Consider the following 13,978-nt stretch of genomic DNA (forward strand, 5'->3'; position numbering starts at 1 on the left):
ACGGGACCGCTCTCCTCTGTCTGGGTGCCGGGGCCTAAATGTGTGACAGTGGCCTGTTCCAGTGGTGGGTGACGTGAAGCCTGATTCTCTGCTATGACATGAAGACAGATTCTGCGCTGACATAAGGCCAGATTCTCTGTTACGGGACCGCTCTCCTCTGTCTGGGTGCCGGGGCCTAAATTTGTGACAGTGGCCTCTTCCAGTGGTGGGTGACGTGAAGCCTGATTCTCTGCTATGACATGAAGACAGATTCTGTGCTGACATCAGGCCAGATTCTCTGTTACGGGACCTCTCTCCTCTGCCTGGGTGCCGGGGCCTAAATGTGTGACAGTGGCCTGTTCCAGTGGTGGGTGACGTGAAGCCTGATTCTCTTCTATGACATGAAGACTGATTCTGCGCTGACATGAAGCCAGATTCTCTGCTATGGCATGAAGAGACTGATTCTCTGCTGACATGAAGCCAGATTCTTTGCTATGGCATGAAGAGACTGATTCTCTGCTGACGTGAAGCCATATTCTCTGCTATGGGACCTCTTTCCAATTGATATTGGTTCATTTTTATTTTTTTTATTTTTATTTTAATTCATTTCCCTATCCACATTTGTTTGCAGGGGATTTACCTACATGTTGCTGCCTTTTGCAGCCCTCTAGCTCTTTCCTGGGCTGTTTTACAGCCTTTTTAGTGCCCAAAAGTTCGGGTCCCCATTGACTTCAATGGGGTTCGGGTTCGGGACGAAGTTCGGATCGGGTTTGGATCCCGAACCCGAACATTTCCGGGAAGTTCGGCCGAACTTCTCGAACCCGAACATCCAGGTGTTCGCTCAACTCTACTCATTTGTATGGGTCAGTTATAGGAAACGAACATTTGTATGAACATTCATTCTTGATATTTGGCCTGATTGTCTGCCCATGTAAATTTCTTGTAAATGTAAAATTTTCTGTCTACCAATCAAGGATAAGTTAAGCTGGCCGTATACTTCAGATACCTGCTGCCTCTTTTGGTATTGTGATATCACAGATTTCAAAGATGCAACAGGAGTGTATATATATTTTATATAAAGCTAAAATATGTATGATTACAGTGTACCATTGTGATAGTTATAATCAGTATTAAAAAAAACACTAAACCTAGAAATGAATGATACAAGTAAACAAAAGATAAAACTGCCCACACTGTTAACCTGTTTGCAGAATTCCTGCAGATAACAAGGGGGTTAAACTTTTTGCTAATCTCTTTCATTTTCAGATGGCAGAAAGCTTAAGGAGTGGAGTTTAGCCAAGGAGGCAGACTTAACATCCTTTGTTTCCATTTGCTGATAAAGCAGCAGTTAAAGGCTTTTAATGCAACCAGTTGTCTCACTGCCAGACACAGGATACTAAGAATGAAAGAAGGAATGGCTGATTATATAGAACAGCTTTTTATATATTTATTGAGTGTAGCGATACCCCTTTGTAGCAGAAGGGTTTCACCGCCAGAGACGTCCTTTTCCCAATAGTGAGAAGGTGCTGCAAGAACTCCAGGGTCATCCTTGAGGGGAGTAGGAACAGCTGTTACAAGAGCTAGTGAACTGTGATATAGCGTTTTCCCCAATAAGAGACAAAACTCAATATTGAGAGTGAAGATGAACTGCCTTTATTGGTGCCACACTTGGCCTTATGTGCAAGTCCCCATGCAAGGGGACCTCCCATCTGGACCTGATGGGAACTGCGTGGCAAACACACAGACCAATAGTCGTCCATTGTCTACGCAGAGTCGGGTAGTCCCATCCTTTTTATACCTAGCATAAAAGAATATTTGAATCGAATGGTGAGTGCAGCTTACAGTATTTACTTCTATTTGTGGAATCGTATTTGCATCTTACAAGCTGTGTACCACCAGATTGCGAAAAACCGTGACCACTGTTTCCTCCATGTGATCGAGTGGTGAAGTGACAGTTTACCGTAGTGCCACCATATCCTGGACTCTATATTATTGTTTGTACTTTTTCGGGACTAGGACTACTGGAGATGCCCACGGGCTATCGGATGGCTCAATGATGCCTAACCTCAACATTTCCTGTATCTCCCCTCTCATCCCTTCACGGACAGCTTCGGGTATCCAGTAAGGGGGCTGTCTAAGGGGACTTTGCCCGGGGGTTTCTACCTCGTGGGTGGTGAGAAAGGTACAACCGGGTTCTTGGGAAAACGTTTGCCGTTTACTCGCTAGTAAGTGGAGCAGTGGGATTTAGTCGGTCCCCTAACTGGACTGGGGTTGTCTCTTTAAAAGGTCGGATAAGGGTAAATTGTCTTGGTCAATTAGCTGGGGCACATACGGCTGCTACGTCCTCCTGCCTTTCCTGATATTCTTTTAACATATTTACAAGAAAGGACCACCTTATTCTCTCATCTTTACAGCTAGCAATGACATGTGGTGTCACATAGTTGCTCTACTACCTTATAGGGACCTTGCCACGCTGCCTGTAGTTTATCGGTCTTGATGAGTTTCAAGAATAACACCTTCTGTCCTATCTGGAATATACGCTGACGGGAACTCCTATCATACCATACTCCTGGAGGTTCTCCTTTGCTCCATGCGGTCCCTGAGCTCTACCACGTATGATACGATGGGAGTCCCTTCCCTCAAGGTCTCTCCCTCCCAGTGCTCATGAATGAGATCAAGGGAACCTCGTACCCTTCTCCCATATAACAGCTCAAAGGGAGAGAACCCAGTGGATTCCTGCGGCACCTCTCAGTATGCAAACAAGAGGTGCGGTAGGAATCTCTCCCAGTCCCTGTAGGTGTCTGTGAACGTCTTCAACATTTGCTTTAGGGTCCCGTTGAAGCGCTCACAGAGACCATTGGTCTGGGGGTGATATGGGGAGCTGAACAAGGGCTTAATATCACAGGCTTCCTATAAATGGCGGGTGAGGTCTGCCGTAAACTGCATCCCTTGGTCAGATATGATTTCTTTTGGGAAACCTACCCTGGTGAATATCCTGACTAGGGCACTGGCAACAGTATCTGCCTGGATATTCGAGAGGGCTACGGCTTCCGGGTATTGAGTGGAGTAGTCCACCACTGTAAGGATGTACTGCTTACCTGACTGACTGGGTCTCTTGAGGGGTCCTATTAGGTCAACTGCTATCCGGCTAAACTGCTCCCCAATAACTGGCATAGATAACAGTTGAGGTTTAGGGTGGTCTCCTCTCTTCCCTACTTTTTGACATATATCACGGGTCCTGCAGTAGTGTCGCACATCCTTGGAGACTCCCGGACTGAAAAGGTGCTGGGTTATTTTCCCAGCTGTGCGGGATACCCCCAGGTGTCCTGCTAGTGGGATATCGTGTCCGATTCGCAGAAGCGCCAGCCGGTATTTTCGTTGTACAACCAGCTGGCGTTTCTGTGAAGGGACTGTCCCGTGGCTGCAGGTGACCGACACCCTATATAACTTACCCTGCTCCCACATAAATTTCTCTCCTTTTAACCCTCCCTCATCTCTGCCCTATCCATGTACTTGGTGAGTGAGGGATCTAGCTTAGTCTCTAACCCAAACTCCTCGGGATTGTCCCAGGCTACTGTCTCAGCTAGATCATCAGTCTGTCTTACCTGGGTCTCCACGACCGGTGGATTGCAGCCGGCAGTTCGGGCACGTGTCTCAACAGGGTTGATGCTGGCTGGCCCAGAGGGAGTGTAGGCAGGAGTCATTGGTCCTAGATCATTCCCCAATAGTACTTCTGTTGGTAAGTTGTCCATAAGTCCCACATGTACCAGGCCGGATCCAGCGCCCCAGTCGAGATGTACTCGGGCGGTGGGGAGGTGAAACACAGCTCCTCCCGCCACCCTTACTGCAATGGTGTGTCCGGTGCGGTCATTGTTCTTGACCAAATGACATTGGAGCAAAATAAGCGTGGCTCCGGTGTCGAGTAATCCTTGTGCGGTGCGCCCATTGACTCGTACCTCCTGGCAATGGTGCTGTTGGTTGACTTGGGTGGCTGCTTGTATGGGATCAGCTTCGTACAGTACCCCCAGCTACTCTTCTGAACCGCTCTTGGCTTCCAAACAGTGTGCTGCAGGAGTACGGAAGGTGGAGGGTTGTGTTGCTAGTGGGGGTGGCCTCCATGTTTTTCGGGGAGGCTCTAGGGGGAAATCCTTGCGATAATGTCCCCATTGTTTTCAACGATGGCACTGAACTGTGGAGTGGTTCGGTTCCTGCGCTGGCCTAGGTGGCCCAGAGTAACGGGTTTGGTGCTGGAGCCACGGGTGCTCGAAATTCGATGTGAGGTGTTGATTTTGGTGCTGACTGTTCTATGCGGCGGGTATCGGTGTACTCGTCGGTTAGACGAGCAGCCTCAGGTAGAGTTAGGGGCCTCCGGTCACGTACCCACTCTCTTAGCTCTGGTTGCAAGGCGTTGTGAAAATGTTCCAGTTAAAACAACTGTAGTACATCCTCGGCGGTCATAGCCTGGCATCCAGTGACCCAGTGTGATGCAGTACGGAATCCCACCCCCTTCTTTTTGGACTCCCGAAATCATCGCCGCTAGGCTTCCAGGGTGACAGCGTACTGGGCTAAAAAAGCCTCCTTTACCAGATGGTAGTGGAAAGCATCGGAAGCTTTCCCAGATAATTACCCTGATAATATGGTACCGATGTAAAGTTCACTGCCATTCAAAATCGGCCAAAAATCCATTGATCTTGTCACTTTCCTGGAATGGAAGGACTTAAATGCTGCGAATGGAATCTTTTCCCCCTCAGTGTAACTGAGACTCGGGGACACAGGGGCTCTGAGAGGCTGCTGGGTTGCGAGTCGCCGATCTTCCCTGCACCTACCGGCCTCTGCCTCAGGTGCGGCGAAAACTTGGTTGATTAGTTCCCGTGATGGATTCGGGCCGTAGACTGTCAATCTGTTTCGAACAGCTTGAACGAGAGCTGCGTCTTCATCAATCTCTATATTGGTTTCGGTCATCACTGCTGCATGATCCATTTCGATCAGCTCAGCTATCAGTTCCCGTCGTGGGCGACTGCTAGCTGACCTTCCCCGGCTCTCAAGTAGATCTTTCAATGTCAGCCTTTTCAACTTATCATACTGACTCTCCATCAGGGTAGCACTCTCTCTGGGTAGAAAGGACCATCCCACCTCTTGCCACCAATTGTAGCGATACCCCTTTGTAGCAGAAGGGTTTCACCGCCAGAGACGTCCTTTTCCCAATAGTGAGAGGTGCTGCAGGAACTCCAGGGTCATCCGTGAGGGGAGTAGGAACCGCTCTTACAAGAGCTAGTGAACTGTGATATATCGTTTTCTCCAATAAGAGACAGAACTCAGTATTGAGAGTGAAGATGAACTGCCTTTATTGGTGCCACACTTGGCCTTATGTGCAAGTCCCCATGCAAGGGGACCTCCCATCAGGAACTGATGGGAACTGCTTGACAAACACACAGACCAATGGAAACAGGACACACAATCCCTTCCCTCTGCCTGGGAGATAATTAGGTCAGGGAGAGAATTAGGTCAGATAAAATTACCAAACATAATTAACAAAACACAATAGGCTCTGCCTGTAATACAATTACCAAACATAATGGGCTAACTTAATCACTCACAGGCAGAAAAAAAGGTTTTAAAGCCAAATACATTACAGGGGCCATATAGAAAAGGGAACAGTGGGCATCCAATGAATAACCAGGTGGGCAAATGAATAGTGGTGAAATCCAAAAGGCAGAGAGTCTGTCACATTGAGAAAATAGAAGCAATAGAATGGAGAATATAAACCAGGGAACTTCTGGGATATTGTGCATGTTCTATATTTAGTGTTTCTTCAAAGGGAGCATATTATTGAAAATGAGCTATTGAAGACATTTTCCTGGTCGTTATTAATTTATATTAAACCACTAACTTTTTTGATGAGCTCTGCTCGAGCTTTCAGAAAAAGGTCTAACAGTTCAACAGGAGCAGAGCTCATATCTTGAGCTTTGTAAAAGGTAGTGGGCCTGATTTTGTTTGAAAGGTGGCAATCTAATCTTTAAAACAATACCAGGATCCCATATTGGGTTGGGAGTGATAGCAGGTGAACGTGAAAGTAGGTTTCAGCTGCTTTCACTTCTGACCTGATTTCAAAAATCTTAAAGGATATGGACACCTTTGTAAAAATAAAAATAAATTACACTAATTAATTTATTTTGTGGAGAAAATCATTTCTCCAATTTTTTTTTCCCTTTTTCCTTCTACAGCTTGCTGTGCTTCCTATGCACTGCTCTCAGTGGATTTACAGATAATCCGTCATCACTGTCTCTCTTCTCCCTCCTCTACCCCTCTTTTTAGGATGGCAGAGCAGTGCAGACTGTCAGCTGTAACATACAGCTGACAGTCTGCAGACATAACCCCTTCCATGCCATGGGACCGCAAAAAATTAGACACTACCTAAGAAAATCACCCAAAAAATAAAAAAAATGGCTTTCAGAAAATGGAAACACAAAAACATGATTATTTTAAAAAAAAATGCTTTTTTTGTGTAAAAGCAATTTTCTTAAATGCACATATTAGGCATCGCTGTGTCCATAATAACCTGCTCTATGAAAATAGCATGTGATCCAACCCGTCTGGTGAACGCCGTAAAAAATAAAATTTAAATGTGCCACTTCGCTGTGACATGTGTGAATAAATACACTTGTTTTTTTCACCGTCTACAGAGGAGTACCGTGGATTTATTGTATATTCATGTACCCGGGATCAAGGGTTGAACGCTGGCACCCGGTTTGCTACGTATAAGGAGTGCTGCCCTATTTTGAAAAAAATAATATATATATATATATATGTCATTTATCAAACTGGTGTAAAGAAGAACTGGCTTAGTTGCCGGAACTGCCTGCCGGATCCGACAAAGCGTATGCAAACCTATGGCATTTGATCCGTCTGACAAATGGATTGAAATGCCGGATCCGTCTCTCCTGTGTCATCCGGAAAAACGGATCCGGCATTTATTTTTTTCACATTATTGGCGGTCTGAGCATGCGCAGACCGCAAAAACTGATCAGTTTTGCTGGAACACTCAGGGCCGGATCCGGCATTAATGCATGTCAATGGAAAAAATGCAGGCAAGTGTTCCGGAATTTTGGACGGAGATAAAACCGCAGCATGCTGCGGTATTATCTCCGTCCTGAAGCAAAAAGACTGAACTGAAGACATCCTGATGTTTCCTGAACGGATTTCTCTCCATTCAGAATGCATTAGGATAAAACTGATCAGTTCTTTTCGGGTATTGATATTGAGCCCCTAGGACAGAACTCAATGCCTGAAAAGAATAACGCTAGTGTGAAAGTACCCTTTAGTCGTCAGAATTTTTTTTTTCTGGGTCTTGGAAAGTAGCAACATAAAAACGGATTATTTTGTAAAAATAAGTGTTTTTTTATTGTGCAAGTTGTATAACATAATAAAACCTACATGAACTTGGTGTTATCGTAATCGTACTGATGCAAAGAATGAAGTTATCATATTACTTACCGAGCTGTAAAATAAATCTCACAAAATGTTAAATTTACATTTTTTTTTATCGAGTCTACACTTTATCCACATTGTACATGGGAAACACAAAAAGATGATACCTTTGATTTTCCAGACAGAGTCAGTGCTTGCTTGTAGTGGTGAATCGCTTGATCCAGATTTCCAAGGCAAAAATAGGTAGCACCCAACCCTTCACTGACAATACTCTGTCGTAGAAGGTCACCTGTCAAAAAAATGCATTTAATACTTTCTGCAACCTATGTAAATAGGGGGCTATTCTCTTACCTAGCCACTACTTTAATATCAACATATATTTCATTTAAAGGGGTATTCTAGGATTTTACTATTAATAGTTATTAGACTATCAATATCTGATCAGCAGTGGTCTGACACACCATGCCCCTGCCAATCAGGTGTTTCAGAGTAGATCTGGTGCTGTAAGTTGTGCTGGAACTACACAGCTGCATCCATTGTGTAGTGGACGGAGATGGTAACTGCAGTCCTGCTCCCATTGCCGTTAGAGATGAGTGAAGTCATGAAAAATTTGATTTAGCTGCTTCACTGAATTTCCCAAAGATATTCTATTTGTGATGCATTACTTTGTCAAGAAGAGCATTTCTTTGTATGTAGCAGGCCAATCACGCCAACCCTGTCATTGAACCCCTTAGATGCCGCGTTCATCATTGATTGCGGCATCTGAGGCTACTATTTAGGCCTTTCAGGGATTAATCAGGATAAATAAAAAAAATAACCTTATCCATTTGGTCGCATAGAGGCCCTCGCGGCCATCTTGATTGACGTCACCGCATCTGGCCAGCACGCTGGCGTGGTGATGTCATACATCACCCCGTGCAAGAATTTGTGCGGTATCTTCAATCAAGATGGCCTCTTCGCGCGCAAATGGATGAGGTGAGCATGTATTTTTTTGTTTTTACGGCCATTTCAGGGAAAATGTATTCATTACCACGGAGCACAAGGAAATTTGGCTACATTCGGATCGAAGTCAATTTGTTTGACTTTTATTGGCCCAACACTAATTGCAGTGAACAGGAGCAGCAATACAGTAAACAGCTCTGTTCAATACACAATGGACAGAGCTGGTAGTTCTGGTGCCTGAGCTACTGCAGAACAGATCTGTTATTGCAACAGACCATTGTTTGCAAATTTATAAATAGTCCAGAGGTAGCATGTAATAAAGACACTTCCATTGTTAGGTTCCCAGAAGAATTCTAGACATGCAATGCTTTGTGTATTTGTAACATATGGACGTTTGTACAGTCATTTTAACGAGAAGCCTTGTGGTAATATTTCTGTCTGTAAATATGCTTACTGGATATCTGCCACTTTAACTGTGCCTGCTGTTCTTAGCTACAAATTGGCAGTCATCAAAATGTCTCATAAAGTAAAAATTATTTAATAGTGGGATTCATTCTACAGTTATCGACTTTGCACACAGCAGTAAATACTACAAAGCATCTCAGAAAATATTGAATGCTTAGAAGGACACAACATAGTTATAATCATACAGCAGAAAAGAGCTTGATGCAAGACAGAACTGTACAACAGGGTAGGAGGTTGGCACATGCTGCTCGGCTTTGCAGTCTGTGCTCTGGATATCTTATTCTAGTCATACCAAAGGGAGATTCACAATCATTTACTATTGATCTGAATGGTATGAAGTTATCTGTTGAGGATTTGCTGGACCCAGCTCGTGACTGTTGCTGCATAAAAATTGCAATAGCCCTAGAAAACCTTGTTTCAAAGTGTTTGTTTTCTCTAAGGCTACTGAGAGCGTCAGAGAAATTGTATGTGACACTTGTGTAACGCCCCAGAGTGGCATTACCACTCCTACGCCCTGCTTCTATCTGTGAATGCTAATATAATGTTATCTTATGCATTTATTTCCAGGTCCCTAGACACTGTGCATTTATAATAATGTTATGTAATTGTTCATGTAATGTGCCTGGTTCACCAGCAGGTGGCAGCAACTATAGCAGAGCTACACTTAGAGAGAATGGAACTCACCATTCCATTCTCCCCTCCTTTCTTGGTCAGAAGTGGGACAGTCCTGTTTGCTACCAGAAGGAGGTAGGGAGTTCTGGTGTGTTCTTGTTGAGACTCCATGTTGAAGCTGCCAGGATTCTAACCTATTCCCTGGCATAATCCAGAGTCAGACTACAGAGAGAAGTTGCAGCATCCTGCAGAGATTCGATTGAAGTCTGTTAGTACAGCAGAGCCAAAGAGAAACTGATGTAACAGAGTTGAGATTGTTTGCTTGCCAGAGTTAATGCTAAAGCCTGCTGGAACCAAAATAAAGTCTGTAAACCATTTGGAGAAACATTTATGCAAAGTAAAGCTGCCATTGAACTTCATCACAAGATCTGGACTCAAATATTTCTTCAAATCCCTCAATTGTTCACCCTATTTGTCTGCTTTAGAGCCAACGCCTGGGGTTCCAGCGTATCCAGGTTGTGACACGTGCACAAAACATTAAGGGACATTATAGGCCACCCTATATCACTCGGCCATTCCTACACCTGGGTACCAACACCATTTCTTAAAGGGACTCCGTCCCGTTGTTGCTTCATTGCAACTGGCGTCACAAAACACTTATCTCCTCTGGATAGATCATCAGCATCTGATCGTCAGGGGTCCCGATCAGCTGTTTGAGAAGGCAGTGCCGCTCCAGCAGCGCCGCTCCAGCAGCGCTGCGACCTTCTCACTGTTTACTGCTGTCCCAGTGACGTCACGACTAGTATCAACTGGCCTGGGCAGGGCTAAGCTCGTTCACTTGAATGGAGCTTAGCGCTCCCAGGCCAGTTGATACTAGTCGTGACGTCACTGAGCCAGCGGTAAACAGTGAGAAGGCCGCGGCTCTGCTGGAGCGCCGCTGCCTTCTCAAACCGCTGATCAGCGGGGGTCCCGGGTGTCGGACCCCCGTCGATCAGATGCTGATCTATCCAGAGGATAGATCATCAGTTTAAACAAACTGCAGAACCCCTTTAAAGCTCCTGAGCCCCAATGCTCCTGAGCCTCCACCATCATGTATCATTTACAATACCGGTGTCTTTTTAACTGGCAATGTAGCCTATGGGCCCCTCCAGGCACCAGGACCTGGATGAGTCTTCCATATCTACACACATGAAAGTGTCTCCAAAAACATCCTTCATTTTTTAAATAAAAAATGAAGGATGTTTTTGGAGACACTTTCATGTGATCATACATAGATCACTCATGTCCCCATAGACTGTAATACAGTTTGGATTAAACAACCACTGAATAGGGCTAAGTTCGTATATGGAGTTCACAGTACTTTGTCCTGTCAACTGTTTGATTTTGCTAGTATTGGTGCCGGGTAAACCCCTTAGATGAGTTGTCCCACCATTATGTGTTATATTCATTTTATAGATTATAAAAAATGAACAATGTTATGCAATACATGTTGTTAGAGTATAAATCCAACAAAGAGTTTTGACGTTTACTTACACAACATGGCACCACCTAGTATATAGCAATATGTACATCCATCTACTGAGCTGAGTGCAGCTGGTCACACCTGCTCAGTCACTCTCCCCATAGCCAGGTCTCTGCATAGTGATAGTCTGTTCACTGCAGAGCAGCTAAGCTAATAGAAATATATTTTATTAAAGGGAACCTGTCACCGGGATTTTGTGTATAGAGCTGAGGACATGGGTTGCTAGATGGCCGCTAGCACATCCGCAATATCCAGTCCCCATAGCTCTGTGTGCTTTTATTGTGTACAAAAAACTATTTGATACATATGCAAATTTACCTGAGATGAGTCCTGTCCCTGACTCCTCTCACATACAGGACTCATCTCAGGTTAATTAGCATATGTATCAAATCATTTTTTGTACACAATAAAAGCACACAGAGCTATGGGGACTGGATATTGTAGATGTGCTAGCGGCCATCTAGCAACCCATGTCCTCAGCTCTATACACAAAATCCCGGTGACAGGTTCCCTTTAAATGTATTTGATATATCTGGTGCAGTCTAAATACAATTAGAATTCTCTGCTATAATTTTGTTATGTATCTGCAGCACTGTGGCCTTCCAGCACTGGGGTCCTGGGTTTGAATCCAACCAAGGGTAACATATGCATGAAGTTTGTATGTTCTCCCCGTGTTTGCATGAGTTTCCTCAACATACTTCCTCCCTCGCACACTCCAAAGACTTAAGGCTCCTTTACACAGGCCAATTTTGCAGGTGATTATAGGGAGGGAAGCATTCCTTCCCGGCAATCGCCTGCTTGTCAATGAAGGAGACCGCTGCTATTACATGCAGACTTGTTGTTTGCCGGCAGCAAAGCGTGTTTAGACAAGCACAATCTGCTGCCAGCCAATGAAGATTTAGGTGCTTGCACCTTTACACCACCACTACTAATGAGCATTCCTATGAACACTTTCTAGCAATCATCTGGCCGAGAATCGACCCGTGTAAAGGGCACTGTACTAATAGAGAACTTAGGTACTTTCACACTAGTGTTAATATTTTCCAGTATTGAGATCCGTTATAGGGTCTCAATACCGGAAAAAAACGCTTCATTTTTGTCCCCATTCATTGTAAATGGGGACAAAACGTAACTGAACAGAACGGAATGCTCCAAAATGCATTCCGTTCCATTCTCATACCGGAGAGCAAACCGCAGCATGCAGCAATTTGCTTTTCGTCCTGCGGTGTGGAGCAAAACGGATCCGTCATGACCCACAATGCAAGTCAATGGGGACGTTTTCTCTGCCACAATCTGCCAGAATAGAAAATGGATTCGTCCCCCATTGACTTTCAATGGAGTTCATGGCGGATCCGTCTTGGCTATGTTAGAGATAATACAACCGGATCTGTTCATAATGTATGCTGATGGTTGTATTATCAGTAACGGAAGCGTTTTTGCTGAACCCTGCCGGATCCAGCAAAAACGCTAGTGTGAAGGTAGCCTTAGATTGTGAGCCCCACTGGGAACAGAGAGTCAAAAGATTAAGACAAAGAGATACGAATTAGAGATGAACGAATTTCCCAAAACTTGTTTAACCCTGAAAAATTGTGCATGATACTCTGGGGGTCTACTAGGATTGTTTCAAGCTCTTTAACGCCAAGGCAGCATTAATAATGTCAAAGTGGCTGCCATTTTGTGTGATTCATGTTTGATGAATCCCAAACAATTCAGATAAGTTGGAAACTGAAGTTTTTGGAAATTCATAACAAATTTGATTTTCTTAGAATTGATTTGCTCATGGCCATGGGTTGGTGTTACATAATCAAGAAGTAATAAATAAAGAGTGATAAGCTGTAGATGTAGGGTCTTGACACAGTAGCATTTGAAGGGCATCTGTCAGCAGATTTGTACCTATGAAACTGGCAGACCTGTTACATGTGCACTTGGCAGCTGAAGGCATCTGTGTTGGTCCCATATTCATATGTGTCTGCACTGCTGAAAAAAACAATACATGCAAATAATCCTCTAGGAGCAACGAGGGCCCATGTTCATATGTGTCCGTTTTGTTGAGAAAACTAATATATGCTCCCTGTGCAACTCCCACACCCTCTCCACTTTGATTTACAGGGCCAGGAAGTGTAAATGTGATCTCTGCCTGTCAAAGTGGAGATGTTGCAGAGAGAGCTGAGCCTCTAGATGTAACGGCAACGGCTCATTTGCATATATTAAAACATCATTTTTCTCAGCAATGAGGGCACATATGAACATGGAACCAACACAGATGTCTTCAGCTGCCAAGCGCACATGTAACAGGTCAGCCAGTTTTATCGGTACAAATCAGATGATAGATGCCCTTTAAATTTGTTATAGCAGAAGTTTTCAGTTCTCTGTCCTTGTCCAAAATCTTCTCTGGCACACAGCACACGGGGCACCATCTCCTGCCTCCTCAGTATTTACTTGCTGGTTCTGCCAATCTGTCAAAAATAGAATAGCTGCGTTCTAATGTGGATACTTCTACTGATTCATTTTGTATCATATTTGTGCCCAGGATAAATGGAAGGTGGTTAAAGCGCCCATATGACAGGACTGGTGATTAGACACTTCTTGAAGAATTTTCACTTACTGCATAGTGATCCTTCTATAGGTAATTTCCTTGGTATGTTTACCTGCATCCACAAATGCTTGATATGCTTGCTGATAGTAAAACTCTGCCAAATCATAGTTTTTCAGCTGGCTATAGGCAAATGCCAAGTTACTGAGACATTGTCCTTGAGCACTCCTGTCACCCAATGATCCTAAAATCAACCATGAAAACAATTGTCAAATTGAGCATATGTTATTATATGTTATTAAGACATCTGTCCATCTGAGAGTATTCTCTGTGTGTATATGCATACAATGCTACCAATTGCTGATAACCCACCCTGTGTATAAGTGAAGTCAGAAATAACAGTTATATATACAGTACAGACCAAAAGTTTGGACACACCTTCTCATTCAAAGAGTTTTCTTGATTTTGATGACTATGAAGGCATCAAAACTATGAAT

The 13,978-nt window shown here is 44.1% G+C and overlaps 1 protein-coding gene across 1 annotated transcript in view; it reads right to left on the bottom strand.

Annotated features, from left to right (window-relative positions):
- LOC120985761 (tetratricopeptide repeat protein 24-like) overlaps positions 1-13,978 on the bottom strand; it is a 100,991-nt gene that overhangs the window by 46,758 nt on the left and 40,255 nt on the right. Inside the window, 2 exon segments of the mRNA XM_040413886.1 lie at positions 7,575-7,696; positions 13,597-13,725. Coding sequence (XP_040269820.1) covers positions 7,575-7,696; positions 13,597-13,725 — 251 coding nt within the window.

Source organism: Bufo bufo, chromosome 1 (assembly GCF_905171765.1).
Source record: "Bufo bufo chromosome 1, aBufBuf1.1, whole genome shotgun sequence".
In the NCBI taxonomy this organism is placed as follows: domain Eukaryota; kingdom Metazoa; phylum Chordata; class Amphibia; order Anura; family Bufonidae; genus Bufo; species Bufo bufo.